A 14,140-nucleotide genomic window follows, 5' to 3' on the forward strand; every position below is an offset into this window, starting at 1 on the left:
TCTAACGGGGAAGCATAAGGGCAAAGGAATTCTCCCTTTGGAATAGTCGAGAACATGAGAAGGTTTTCCTTGTGCCTTCCAAGGTAAGTCATCGTCATTCATGAATGATTGTATTTTTTGTTTTTGTTTTTTTCGAACGATAAACGGTAAGGCAGTTTAGAAACTTGTAATATTAAATATTTAAATAAGTTAATATTTATACTATTATATTTATATTTTAAAGATGTCAATGTTATTTACAGTTATTTAAACGGTTGTCAAGTACTGCAATATATATATATATATATATATATATATATATATATATATATATATATATATATTCAATTCAATAGTATTCCTAATTCAAAGACTATCCAAACAGTAGCCTGTCCTTTTCCATTCCACCACCGCCTCCTCTCTCCTCCTCCCCTCTTCTCCTCCCTCGCCCCGCTTCTTTCCTATCGCCCACCCTCTCATTCTCCTCCTCTCCCTTCCTTCCCCGTCGCTGGTCCTCTCCTTCTCCTCCTTTCCTCTTCTTTCCTGCTGCTCTCCCTCTCCTCCTCTCTTCTCCTTTTGTGCCACCGCCCACCCTCTCCTCCTCTCCTTTTTCTTCCCCCTGTCTGCCCTCTCCTCTCCTTCCCCTCCTCCTCTCTCTCCATCGACAGCAAGACCTCATGGTGGGAGCAAAAGGCAACGATAATGAACAACGTAGGTGATTGCGATATGACAGAGGTGACGACAACTGTTGGGGAGGGGGCAGTAAGGGAGAAGCGATGGTTTGTGTAATTTTTGAATTAGGAATACTTTTAAGAAAATTCAAAAGAGGGGATACTGTTTGGGCAATATTCAAAATCACAGGTATTTTTTAGCAAAATCGCCATATATATATATATATATATATATATATATATATATATATATATATATATATATATATATATATATATATGGTATAGTGTGCTAATCTTTTCGTTTGGCCTTTCGGTGCCAATTGCGACATTATTAGAACATATTCTTGAAACAAAAAATGCAACTGATTTCTCTCGCACAGGCTTGATCGTTCCCCTCCCATGGCGGCGCCAGCGTCGGAGGTGATCCCGGTGGTGGACCTCCGCCTACTCTCCCAGGTGGAGATCAACTCCCTCTCCCTCTCATGTCCCAACGCCTTTGACCTCCGCCGCTGCGACGACGTCGTCGTCCCCAAAATCGACCGCTCTGTCTTCAATGAGAGTGCCGGAAGCCGCAAGCAGACCTACTCACGCCTCCGCCTCGGCCCCCACAAGCCCGACCCCGCCGCCCCCTCCACCGTCGCCAGCCGCCGCCCCCGAGGCCTCTTTTCCCCGTCCCCTTCCTCCTCCTCCGCCGCCGTCCCCATCGATTCATCTCTCCCCCAAGCTAGCAACGCTAACGATGACGATCCTGGTCGCCGCGAGAACCTCCAGATCGTTTTCTACCTCCGCCAGCTCTTCGCTCGGGAGGAGAACGCTTCCCAAACCCTAAACATATCTTACTCCACCCCAGCCCAGGCAATTCCTAATCAAACAAATGGAAACGGCCTGCAGGAGCCTGGGAGGGCGGAGTTGGCATTGGTTGTGGTTGAGGATGGGGATCGGGAGGTCTTGAATAGAAATGGTCAGACTGTTGATCTAATTGCATTAGGGCAGAAGGTGGATCCATTTTCCGAGGAGCTTAGGCGGAGGACGGTAGGGTTGACGACGGAGGAACAGCTTCTGAGCTTCATGAGTGGATTGGATGGTCAGTGGGCAAGCCGGAGGCGGAGGAGGAGGATCGTGGATGCTTCGGGGTTTGGGGATCACTTGCCAAGAGGATGGAAGCTGCTGCTTGGTCTCAAGAGGAAGGACGGTGATGTTTGGGTGTATTGCCGGCGATACATTAGGTTTGCCTCCTCACTTTACCTTCTTTGTTTGTTCCCTGTGGAAAACCATGGAGATGAATGATTTAAGTAATTACTTGTGAAATATACTTATCGTTGGGTATCATTTGCTTATGGCAACCAAATTATGTCATTGGATGATGCCTTTGCGGATCAGATTTTGCAAAAAAAGATTTGCTGTGTCAGAGTGAGATACATATGTATTTTTAACTTGATAATTTGTAATGCAAAAATGCTTTGCAATGTTTGTATGAGGTTGTCTAAACATGAAACTTGATGAAAGTGTTTGAACATCTTTTTAATGGTGGGGGTGGGGGGATGAAGAATGCAAAAGGCACTTTAATAACTTATGATGAATGTCAAGGTAGTGGGATAAGAACTGGTGATTATACAAAGTTATATGACTTTTGATTCTATATCCACAACGAAAATTTCTTGCAGTGGCCCTAAGAAACTTATTTATAGGGGTTTGAAAAGCAGTTGATTATAATTGCCTTTCCTGCAACTTAAATTGATTTTCTTCAACTCATTTGAAGAATCACATTGGTCTACATTGGCCAACCATAGAAATCAGCTTGGATAGGCCATCTAAATGTTATCCCCTTCTCCTCTTGGCCCTTGTTTTGCCATATACTATGTATATTTAGCACAGATTGGTAGAAAATTGAGGAAGAGCACAAAGAATTCAAGAGAAAACAAGTAGCATATAGCCATCATCATTAGTGGTTTACAAAGATGCCTTAACGTAATAAACTAGTCTGGTTAATGTTGTGGTACATATATAAATATTAACATAAATTTCTTCTAGTCATTTATAAAAGTACAGATTGGGGATCATGGCCTAAATCTACATAACAAGTTATTTTATTTCTGCATAAGAATTGTTGTGCTTCTGGACTGTTAATGTCAGTTGTGAGAAAAAAAGAGAAACTTGCCTTGAATTTCCTATCAAGCTTTTTTTAGTCATTTGACTACACCGAAAGAATCTTGTGTTATAACCTTTTTCATATTAGATATGAACTTTAGCTTACTCTGCTAGCATTTTGTCAATTGGTTGCGCATGTAGAAAATGGATGAATATCTCTCCTGCAGGGTTCATGTGCTTATTATATTTGTTCTGTATGTTTTGTCATTTACCAATAAGTTTATGATGTTGATTGGGTACAATGGTAACACATAACCTATTGGCTTTAGCTCCGTAGCATTCATGCAGTATTTATAGTTTTGCACTTCTTTTTTTCCCTGTTTCCCAGCCCATGTGGAAAACATTTTGTTTCCTGCAAAGATGTATCTTCATATATACTCGCTCTTCTTGGGGATCCAAATGCTCTGCTACTAGCTCCTATTGAGAATAATGCAAGTACACCAAGGATCGAAAAGTTAAAAACTGACTATGTAAGTGTGATATGGACATCTAATTAAATTGTGCTAGTGCATCTACTCGTATTTGATAATAGGATATGGAACAGGCTGCAGGTCCTTCTGTTCAAGATAATTATGCAAATGACATACCTAGTTGCTCTACAGTTGTATCTTTCTCCCCTTCACCTGCTGACTGTGAGAAGCAAATTGTGTTGTATAATTCTGAGAACCAGGTATTGGCTGAAATCCTTGAACTTCTATAGTGTTACTGTGTTACAAATCAAATGTTGCTGGTGATAAGCATGTTAAAATGCAGCAACAGTTGTCGTCCCAGCAAAGGAGTGCAAAGCGACGGAAACTTGGTAAATTAATTGATGAGAGTGTCATGGTAAAAGATGGAAACTTTGAATGCCAATTTTGTCACAAGATGTTTACTGAAAGAGATTGCTACAATGGCCATGTTGGAGTTCATGCGAGGTGTCAAGGTCCGACTTCTGAAGCACTACCAGATGAGGTTGGCTCAAGAGAACTCTACAACCCAGCTCCATTAGCTGCAGTACCGTATGAGCTCTCTCTGGCTGAAATAAAGGAGGAGAATTCTACCCTAAAATCTGTTGCTGAACTTCATCTTGCTTCTACAAGTTTGCAGCATTCAAGGGCGAATCATGAAACTGATCATGATTGTATGGGAACTTTAACTACTAAAATACCCTTTAGAAGCAGAATTGTTGATGTCCCTGTTAATCATCGCAGTGTTGATCATTCCAATCCTAAAGAGACTGCTCATGCTAGCAATATCACAGATGAACAATTTAGTTCATGCACAAGCAGTGTGGATGCTGTAGTGCTACCTGTTGTTAATGTTACTCATGTGAAGATTGCTCAAGAAACCTCTACGACATCTGCTGATGATCAGGTTGATAATTGTTTTCACAAACCTAAAGAAACTACTGAGGCTAGCAATGTTAAAAACATCAAAGTCAGTGATGCCAAGAAAGGTGAAGCTACTGAGTTCAAGAATGTCGATACAAGGAATTCCAAGAACATTGAGCCTAATAGTGTCCAGGTTGATTATCATGGTACCAATGGTTATAACTCTGAAATAGTTCGTAATACTGCCAAAGACGTCCATTGTAGCCCATGCTTGGATATGACATCTATTGCACCTCTTGATATGACTAACACACCCTGTGGAATGGGTACTGAAGTGGAACAATTTTTCCCCAAAAGCATGTCCATTGAATGCACCATTAGTGATTGTAATGTGACTGGCTATGAACCAGATGAAATTGTTGAGACTAATAACAGCCTGAGCATACATGGCAATGATTCCATCAAGTCAATCTCCACAGCTTTCATCAATATGGATAATGTTGTCCTTGAAAATTCTAATGAGCTAGATGGATCTTCTTGTGCGGCCATTTCAGAGATTGAAAATAATGACATAGAGCAGAAGTTAGACCCAGAAAACCATTTGATTAATCTGTCAGGTAATAATTCCAGTTATGTCATTGGAATTGGTGTTGATGATACTTTTACTAGCAACATGGAAGAGAATGTCCTTGTCGAAATGGATAAATCTAACAGAAAAATTGACTTGGCCAGTTCTGGTTCATTTTGTAGTGAAGATATTGTTTCTGAAAGCATTCTATCCATGCAACTCAATGCCAATTGTATCAATTTACCATATGTTGGTGGACACACTAGCGGTGCTGAAAGAAACAGAGACTGTATGTTTGATATCGACATGAACGAATCTGTGCTTGGTAAGATGAATGTACCTGGTGTTGAGCTGCATAGGTGTTTTAATGGCTCAAGTGATGGAGATGAAGGGGTAGTTACATGTGATGCTGCTCAGGGTACCAAAGGAAATTCTTTGGAGGTTGATGTCAATCTCGGTTCTCCGTGGCTACCTTCTTCTGATATCCCTATTGTTGGTATGATCCCTGATCAGGTAAAAATTGCTATCAAGTCTATGTGATGGTACTTACCTAGAGTGGAATAAGTAACCTTAGAAGAAAGGAAGTTACTTGGCTCTTGCTGTGCTCTATTTACCAGAGTTTACATTTAATTATGTATCTGCAAGATCCTGGAACCTTGTACTGTTCTTTCAAAACCACATCATTGTACTTAATGTTGATTGTGGCTTTTACCATCATTCAATATATTCTTTAGGTTAGATTATTGGCATACTTGATACATTTTGGAAAAGACAAAACATACACCACAAATTTCTGTAACACTAGAATAGAACACCAACACAAATGCTATGAACAAAATGAGAAAGATTTAGGTTGGCTCAGAAGCAAGATAGAAGAAGCTCTCTTAACTAAAGTCATGAGATTACTTACCTTCCCATTCTGACCATGTTTTTAAGAAATTCAATAAGTAGCAGAGAATTAAATGTTAGAAATCATTAATCATGCACTTCTGTATGCAATGTTCTGTCCTATGTTGCATTGCCATTATGACACAGTGTTCAACTTGGAATCCTGCATATATCACATGATGCACGCCTCTCTTGTTTGCTGCTAGTCTTTCAGAATAAGGTAAGGGGAGTGCTATCCATAATTTGCATATAGTAATTATTTTCCAATTTAATATATTCAACTGTTGAATCACGTCTTGGTATTTGTGGGGCTCATCACGACCTGATCGAATTGATTATCTGTCCTAAGGATGATTTTTTAACAGTTGAGGTGACCTATGCGACTTCTTGGATATGTTAGTATATGTTGTTCTCAATGGTCGGCGACTGATGTTAATAGAAGTTCTGTCCTCTTTCATAAGCACAAGTGTTTAATCAAAACAGAATAGTAAAATTATAAAAATCATGTTCTCCACTTGCCTCCTTGTCTTTACTTCTCTGTCAACTATAGCTTTTCTATTGTTCTATTTATATAGAGACGTGCCATTTTTGCAGCAGTATGAAGACAATGCCATCGCTGTTAGCCAGAAGGATAAGCTGTCTGGTTTTGATCATCTGACATTGGACGCAGTTGAATCTTCTGAGTATGTTCAATTGAATGGTCAAGATTCTATCTCCGTATGTGAGCCAACCATTGGATTGAGTTACGTGACCGAACTCGACAATGACAGTGTTCAGTTAGGGTGGAATATTTCGTTGCAGAGCAATGCATTCGAGCTGACATCTGTTTGTGTGTGGTGCAGCAGAGAATTCAGCCATGTAGCTACGAATGCCGAAGAAGAATCTGATACGCTTGGCTTCATTTGTCCTGCATGCAAAGCGAAAATTTCAGGTCATCTCAGTGTTCTGAGCAACAGTTGAATACCGACTTCCTTACCAGAAGAGCAGAGCAAAGCAAAGCAAAGTTACTGTCCTTCTTTTCACCGACTATGATAAAAAAGCCAGTACAAGTGATCTATTGTAATGTACCCCATGTCTTGATCTAGGTAGGTTCCTTAAAAGAACATCTACGGTGTTAGTCATTTTTTCAGAAATGGTAAAAAAGAACAGATTATATTTTCAAATCTGGTTCACTATTTTGCCAGTTGAATTAGAAGCTCATATGTTCACCATATGTCCTGTTATATGTTATAGAAGCTTGATGTCCGTGGTATGTTTTAAGAGCTTTTCAGCTTACATGGAAATGTTTTGATGTCTGCTATGGTAATAAAGGGCCCCGTGGGGTTATGACAGCGGAGATACTACGCCTGCATAATCGAATCGAGTGACTGTTGTCATATCGTAATGTATTATTTATTCATCAAATAGGACTACAATATCTCATGTTAGCAGACTAGCAAACTCAGAGGGAATCCTCGTCGACTCTTACTTGGATTTGGAATGGGTGATGTGCTCTCAAATCCAATGGTAAATAGTGTTGCATCATTTCAACATTTCCACAAACTTCATACTAGGAATTTATCATGGTGTTGATGATTTGATCAGCCTTATCCACGAGCCGAATCAGAATCAGAAATGCAAAGGTTGAGAAGTAGAAGGTGTCAATTATAAAGATTTTGATAGTTTATAATAAGATCTTAATTTAAATTCTATCTTCATCATTTATTCTTTAATAATAATAATAATAATAATAATAATAATAATGATTACAGAAAGGACAAAGGAGTGAAGGCTTGCCGCAGCCATTAACACTCGATCACATCCGATATACTCCACAAGTTTAAATGTAATCATATAACCTTCCAACTCTTTCTGGGTTGGCATTAGTTGTTGCAGCATTCTCCTTATAAGGAGACCACTGAGTGCAACAATTACAGTTTTCATCTGCTTCATCAGATTTCCCAAACGGAAAAGTCATCCTCCCACGGTCTGCAGTAATCACAAGTCAGCTGCAGCAATTTGGATTAATGGAGTTGCCTGCTGAATTTGGCAAAAGGAGGTGCAAAATGTTGGACATCAAACTGGTGGAACATAGAAGCTTGATCAAGGATTCAGGTTTATATCATCAAAATGGCTAATAACTTTGCCATTGAGATCGTTCCTGTCAGTCGGCCTGCATCACACAAGTAAAAAATGCGAGAGAAATGTTAGTAGAGGTTTACTTGGAAACTTGCTAATCATGATTAATATGTTAATTCTTTTGTTGCCAAAAGATCAAACTACTTCCAAGTTTCAAATAACGAAAAAAGAGTGCTTGCACTGTCAGATTACAAAAGTGATCTTTGGATGCATTGCAGATGCTCCTATGTATTTCTCAGGCACCATCAGAAACAACTCTAAATTTTAATCAATGAAGACAGCAGATTGCTTACAGAAGTGGAAAGACCTGATGTATCCTATTTGTGGATAGTTTTCCATAACATAGCTTATATATTCTGTGTCAATTTGATGGAATCATACCCTGCATGCTGAGAAGACTAGAATATCCTTATCAAATTTTACCGCCTGTAGGTCTAAGATATCTGTGCTCCATCGACTCCCACGACAGATTATCCTCCGTAAGCTTCAGACTTCTAGAGAGTGGAACATGAACTTCTTGAGATTTATATGAACAATATAAATGTGATTCCTTTTCAAATAAATCAAATATTGCCAAACGCCGAGCATGTCACCATGTAGGAAAAAATTAATATGGAGCAAAGTGGGCACCAGAAAACTAATATGTATAGCAGGAGGTGCAAATGTTTATCAAAGAGTTTGCAATATCCTTTTACCGGATATGCGAATTACATGCTCACGAACAATCTAAATAGGGAAAGCGAAGGCCTAAATAAAACATCTTGAAGTAAATGATTTGACTTCTGTTGCAAAGAGCTTGCTCGTAACATATTTGAGACAGCCGTCAGCAAAGCAAAATGATGGTTTTATTCAAAACACTAAACAAAATTATGCATGGAAAATGGTTGGCAAAGTAAATTATCAAGTGTCTACCTGAGCTTGCTGGACGATTATCATTCAGCCATATTAATCAGCCTCAGCAGCGGTATCATTACTAACAACCTGCATTGACAACAATTACGAAAAACAAACTGGTAAGTAGATGTTGTTTAAACTGTTAATTCCAAAATAATGTTTATATATTACAATAGTTGCCTTTCAAAACACCACCAAATTAGTTATTCATGATAAGCTCTAAGGATTTATGGTTCCAAATTTCTGTACCTGGCCAATGTAATCTTTTAACTTTTCTGCAATAGATTCATCCAAAGCTCTTTCTGCAAGTTCATACATGATGATATTGCCTTCAGGACCATTAACTTTCTCCTTTTGCAGGTACCTACAAAGAAGCATGACCAAAAGATAGAAATGCAAGGATGAAAAGTGTAGTGTTGTATGGAATGGATAGAATTATTTTATGCCTTTACCTTTGATGTACAAGCATCTCAAGTGTTTGCTTAGTGTTACCAAAGACGGCATTGTTTTCATCACTCTCATTTAAACCCAGCCTCCTCAAATGATGCCAGAGATTCTCTATGACGGTTTAGAAGATATCAGCTAACAGGAATACGGAAAAAAAATTCACATTGGAATAGAATTTTAACATAATATACCTTCCGAGATTTTACCTCCTGCGAGATGTACGATGCTGATGACGACAAAAGTGAAGCCAGTCATGTGTGAAGTCTTTTTATCCTCAATATATTTACTATAAATATCAGCTGGCAGCTGACTCAAAACAATATATGATTTTGCTTCAACGGCACCTATAAATATTGCATATGTTAGCTGTCTAAAAGAGTACAAAGACAGCATTCCTGAATTAGGTCTAAAGGATATAAAATTATTCATATAAAAAACCAATGAATTCCTAGCTTGGTAAATGGTTGCTTATTTTTCACCTTGGGGAAGTCCTGATTAGAATCCTTGTGAAGGTGATGTCCAGTTATTTTGACCTAAATAATTCTCCCATAGTTTAGTCTATGTGAAGGTGGTGACCACCTAGGGATTTCTTGACTATACATCTGAATACATTTGGCATTGTATGATGTCATCATTCAGCAAGACTTGCAAAATGCACGCGATAATAGCGTACTTCGACACATTTAAGGCTACAAATGAAACGAAGTCTAACAGGACACAAAACAGAAGATATTAGAAACATAAAAGGAAACGCACTTTGTTGAGGAGCACGGCCCTGCTTGTTCGAGGCAGGACGGGAACGCTGCAATTCTTTCATCTCATACCCAAAAATGTTTGAGATTTTTTCTCTGGCTTCGTTTATGACAAGGGCCGGAAGGGAGCGCTGACGGTAATTTTTTGTTATTAGTTGTGTCAATTCCTCCCTCTTTATAGGGCATCCAGAGTTTTGGTGAGTCTTGAAAAGTACAAAGCGGATCACTTCTCCAACCAACTTGTCTTTTTCCTGTCGCAAAATGCATTATCAGTAGCTTGCCATAGGCCTCTTAGAACAAGGAAGAAACATGTACGTAAAGGAGCGATCTCTCATGTACCTCTCGAGACACACCAATCTGTGAGTATTCCTCATTGTAAGTTGCCATCCTATAGTAAAAAAACATTGATTTAGAAGAAGCTAAAAAACCAAAATATTTTCTTTTCTTTTTTCTATAAATTAAAAGTACAGAAAAAGCCTTTCTGTTTGGAATGGTAAGGCTGCGTATACTGTTCCGCTCTTCTTTGCTTTCATGAACTTGGATTGATAGTTACATGGTTAAGCACTCATTTCATCTAACCAGTCTTTCAACCGCCGTCGCTATGTCGGGATCGGAATTATACAAACACAAGGATTTAGAACCAGGAACACGTAATTCTACTTAAAATGGAAAAAATTAGGAAAACAAAAGAAGAAATCAAGCAGAAAAATGCATGGATGGAAATATAGCAATGGCAATTCACATGGTTTGATGAAAAGAAGAAAAGAGCACAAGTCCAACATTAATGAATAACACGAAGTGAAATCACAGACTATAACTATGCCTTAGATCAAGCATCTTAAGCTTTTACTGTTTTAGATGTCACAAGAGGGCTCATAAAGTGCCTAAAAGAGAGAGAAAAGGAGAGAGAAGAGGAAGGGGCCGTGGACGAAGAAGAGGGGAGCTAAAGAGGAGGAGAAGGAAGAAGGAAGAAAGAAGAAGAGGAGGAGAAGAATACCTGGGAAGAAGAAGAAGAAGCAGCAACGCGGCGGCGGCAGAACGCGAGAAGAGCGCGAGCCCTAATTTCTATTTTAGGATTTCTTTTTTCTTTTTCGAGTGCCTAATTTCTTGTTTAAATGCGAGCCTTAATTTCTATTTCAAGATTTTTTTTCTTTTCCTAATGCCTAAATTCTAATTTATTCAAACACGAAACAGGTGGGAGAAAAAGAGGGAGGAGAGGAGACGAAGAGCAGCGGCAACAGCTACGGCTCCAACTCGTCGTTGTGGATCTCTCGACGACGATATCTGAGAAGGTCAGAAATGGTTACCGCACTTCGACGATCAAACAACTCCACTCCATTTAGTCAACGGATTTCCACAAAAGTCAACGCATGAATGTTGATAGGGATCACTTGGTTTTGTCGGAGCCAAAGGCTCGGGGCTCGAAGGGGAGGTTTGGGCCGCTAATCTAATAGGGGATCACTTAGTTTATCTCGGTGTATCTTGGAGGTGCAAGCGATTATCCGCTTTGGATGAGTACCGTTGAATCACAAAACTTCAAAAAGTACTTCTAAGAGTAAGGGAGACACGGCTGCCTTATGAGCCCTTGGTTCCCCCACTCCTCAATCGATATGGGATTCAGTTGACCCTATCAAATGTAACAATATTTGATTTATAATGTGCTTTCCTGTCCTCGAAAACTCCAACCAGATGAGTAAAAGGATATATTTATTCAGTAAATTTGTGTTTTTGAGTGCTTTAATAAGTACAGTAATAAAATTTGGGACAATTTCTTTAGAAAAGATCATTGTATACTTTAATTCAAAAAATACTCAAATGGTTCCTTAAAAAAAAAGGGTAATGATTGTTTTCTATTTTGATCATCAAAAAATAAAAATTGTAAAACCTACTTGAAAATATTGTAAATAAAATAAATAAATTTAAAATATATTATAAATTATTTTAAAATAAATATTTATAATAGTTTAGAAATAATTTTATCAAAATAAAAATAAAGAATTAGCTTGTTATAATGATTTGAACATCCTCAAATAGATACCTAACTTCAATCAAACCAACTATAAATCTATAAATATAATATCATAATAATCTACGACTAATGAAAATGAAAGAATCTCACTTATAATGTTTTTCATGATATTTTTAATATTTTTAATACCTCAATAAAGATACTATAAATATTATTAATTGAAAATTTGATGAGAGGTATTTTAGATTTCTTTTTTAAATTACTGTTTTGGAAGAAACTCAAAAGGAGCATCTTTTCTAGGAAAATCATCTTAAAATTTTTAAGACTTGATAGATTATAATTTATTGAAATTGATAAGTATTTTGAGATTTCTAAATTCAGTGTCTCATTGGATAAGGAATATAAATATAAGAAAAAATTCTTGTGAAGAAAATAAATCCTAACAATTAGGATTTAATTATTTTATAGATATCTTTATGTTTGGTGATGGGAGAAGACAAAATGTGAGGAATACCTTTAATGCTTTTGGGTTTCTCTAAAGTAATTAGAAAAAGTAATCACTAAGTTTCTAGAGATGATATTCTTTATGATTTCTGGAAGAAATCAAAAATTAATATAAATTCTTCAGGATTAATACAAAAATCTATGCTTGAGTGGGGATAATTTAATATTATAATTGATCTCGTCGAAGGATTTAGTTTCTAAGCAAGATTTAATATTATAGATATGCTAATGATTATTGATCTCTAAATATTTTTTGATTCTAAAATTCTTCTCTCCCTTCGAAGGGAATCGACTTAGAAGGAAACCACAGTCATTTATTTAGGATTGAAAAGACTTGGTAAATTCCTGTTGAGGATGAATCTGTCCGCAATACAAAGAGCAATACTTGTTCTTCACTTGGAAGAAACAAAGAAGAAACATTTGTCGTCGTTCAATTCTGGCACAAGATTCTAGCAACCTGAAAACTTGTATAAGATCATTCTGACCTATAATACCAAATTAAATTGTTCTTTCATCCATTGTTTATGTTCGGACGAATATAATTGCTGTGCTTTCTTCTCTGTGTTTCTCATTGGATGTCTGTCTGATGCATGTAAATGAACGACTCTACGAAGTGAAGATGAAAAGAAATTAAAGATCGGTCAGTTGAGGCTATTTATGCACTGAGACTTCATGTCTGGACTCGAAATCGTAATCTCTGTAGATATCATTCCGTTCCAATACAAAACGCAGCTCGAAAAAATGGATCTACAACACAAGCAACAGATATCTGCAGTCTCCTTCCTCCGAAACCATGCATGCCGCTGACGAAAACACTGGGAAAGCAGCAGTGGGAGTCTCGAGCGCCACACAGGGAAAAAAGGAGGAGTGTCTTCGTGATACGATCGATCTACGTTCTCCCACAGTCCTCGCTGTGCATATGCTGGAACGAGCGGATCGCCATGGCGGCCACCGCCTTCGCCCAAGCCACCAGCTCCTTCTTCATCCTCTCCTCGTCGTTCCAAGCCGACAGGTCGATAGGCCGGCCTACTCTGGCACCCGGGACCAACATCAACGTCGTCGCCTCTCCCTCTCCCTCTCCCTGCTGCCGTGCGGCTTGCGGAACGAGTCGAGGTCCCAAAGCCATCTCTGGTTTCGGCCGTAGCAGCTCGACGTGTCCTGTGATGTCGACGGCCTCGGAGACAGTACGTACATATATGGTGGGCAGCAGAACGGGAGAACGAGGAACACGTTGGTATAAGATAATAGCAAGGCTGGTGGTGCGTCAAAGGAACCGTGTGTGGACATCACCAGTGTCTTGTATGTTGTGGGTTGCAGTGGGTAAGCAGACCTCGTTTGCACATGAGAACACAAAGGGAGAGGGAAGAAGGCAATTCCCAGGCACGTATTGACATTGGGAATGACTTTAAGCACTCGTTGACTTGGATTATGCATGATGTGTTTTCCTGGCTCAATGTAATGTGGTATGACAATACAGATAAAGAAAATGTTGTAATGATATTACGATGATACCTTTTGATTTGAGAGAAGTCAACAATGGTATGCAATGACAGTTCCCACGTGATTCGATGTTGGTGTTAAAAATACATTAAGGAGAGAGATTAGATGCAAACAAAAGGACACTATTATGTAAGAGATTAGGTCATGCAATGAGCATGAAAATGTATGATTGACCAGATGTGATGGGCATGAAATGCAGCACATATCAATCAGGTAGCATTTGATGCATTTCTCAAACCTATTTGCTGCATTTCTTTTGCTTATTTTATCTGACAAACTATAAAAGTTATGTATATTATAAATCTAGAAATGAACTCAAATGAAGATGCAAAATATCTTTACTTCAGAATTGCCAAATAAAATGGAAATCCATATTATTCATTTTGAAA

The 14,140-nt window shown here is 38.4% G+C and overlaps 2 protein-coding genes across 9 annotated transcripts; one reads left to right on the plus strand and one right to left on the minus strand.

The window, feature by feature from the left end:
• Nucleotides 1–469: 469 nt before the first annotated feature.
• LOC135643429 (uncharacterized) lies at nt 470–6,812 on the plus strand. Of its 4 annotated transcripts, XM_065160362.1 has the most exons (6): nt 470–840; nt 1,034–1,879; nt 3,130–3,271; nt 3,346–3,471; nt 3,555–5,192; nt 6,162–6,812. In XM_065160362.1, the coding sequence occupies exons 2-6, from the start codon at nt 1,053–1,055 to the stop codon at nt 6,525–6,527; spliced, it is 3,099 nt and encodes a 1,032-aa protein (XP_065016434.1). In that variant the 5' UTR covers nt 470–840; nt 1,034–1,052; the 3' UTR covers nt 6,528–6,812. The 4 variants fall into 4 exon arrangements, with proteins under 4 accessions (XP_065016434.1, XP_065016433.1, XP_065016435.1 ...); XM_065160361.1 differs by lacking the exon at nt 470–840 and having other exon boundaries at nt 942–1,879; XM_065160363.1 differs by lacking the exon at nt 470–840 and having other exon boundaries at nt 942–1,879; nt 6,165–6,812.
• A 520-nt stretch (nt 6,813–7,332) lies between these two features.
• LOC135584450 (uncharacterized) lies at nt 7,333–11,060 on the minus strand. 5 transcript variants are annotated; one of them, XM_065158877.1, is made up of 9 exons: nt 10,776–11,060; nt 10,247–10,377; nt 10,118–10,166; nt 9,783–10,029; nt 9,233–9,370; nt 9,032–9,137; nt 8,829–8,943; nt 8,598–8,666; nt 7,333–7,719 (listed from the first exon to the last, which is right to left on the minus strand). In XM_065158877.1, the coding sequence occupies exons 2-8, from the start codon at nt 10,309–10,311 to the stop codon at nt 8,631–8,633; spliced, it is 756 nt and encodes a 251-aa protein (XP_065014949.1). In that variant the 5' UTR covers nt 10,312–10,377; nt 10,776–11,060; the 3' UTR covers nt 7,333–7,719; nt 8,598–8,630. The 5 variants fall into 5 exon arrangements, with proteins under 5 accessions (XP_065014949.1, XP_065014947.1, XP_065014950.1 ...); XM_065158875.1 differs by having other exon boundaries at nt 9,218–9,370; nt 10,776–11,057; XM_065158878.1 differs by lacking the exon at nt 10,247–10,377 and having other exon boundaries at nt 9,218–9,370; nt 10,776–11,054.
• Nucleotides 11,061–14,140: the final 3,080 nt, after the last annotated feature.

This window comes from Musa acuminata, chromosome BXJ3-7 (genome assembly GCF_036884655.1).
Source record: "Musa acuminata AAA Group cultivar baxijiao chromosome BXJ3-7, Cavendish_Baxijiao_AAA, whole genome shotgun sequence".
NCBI classification, from domain to species: domain Eukaryota; kingdom Viridiplantae; phylum Streptophyta; class Magnoliopsida; order Zingiberales; family Musaceae; genus Musa; species Musa acuminata.

Coding starts and splice junctions, on each gene's coding strand:
- LOC135643429 (XM_065160362.1), top strand. CDS start 1,053: ATGGCGGCGCCAGCGTCGGAGGTGATCCCGGTGGTGGACCTCCGCCTA. Junction 1,880..3,129: donor TATTGCCGGCGATACATTAG/GTTTGCCTCCTC, acceptor CCTGTTTCCCAG/CCCATGTGGAAAACATTTTG. Junction 3,272..3,345: donor AAAAGTTAAAAACTGACTAT/GTAAGTGTGATA, acceptor GATATGGAACAG/GCTGCAGGTCCTTCTGTTCA.
- LOC135584450 (XM_065158875.1), bottom strand. CDS start 10,311: ATGAAAGCAAAGAAGAGCGGAACAGTATACGCAGCCTTACCATTCCAA. Junction 8,944..9,031: donor GAGATGCTTGTACATCAAAG/GTAAAGGCATAA, acceptor GCTTCTTTGTAG/GTACCTGCAAAAGGAGAAAG. Junction 8,667..8,828: donor TAAAAGATTACATTGGCCAG/GTACAGAAATTT, acceptor TTGTCAATGCAG/GTTGTTAGTAATGATACCGC.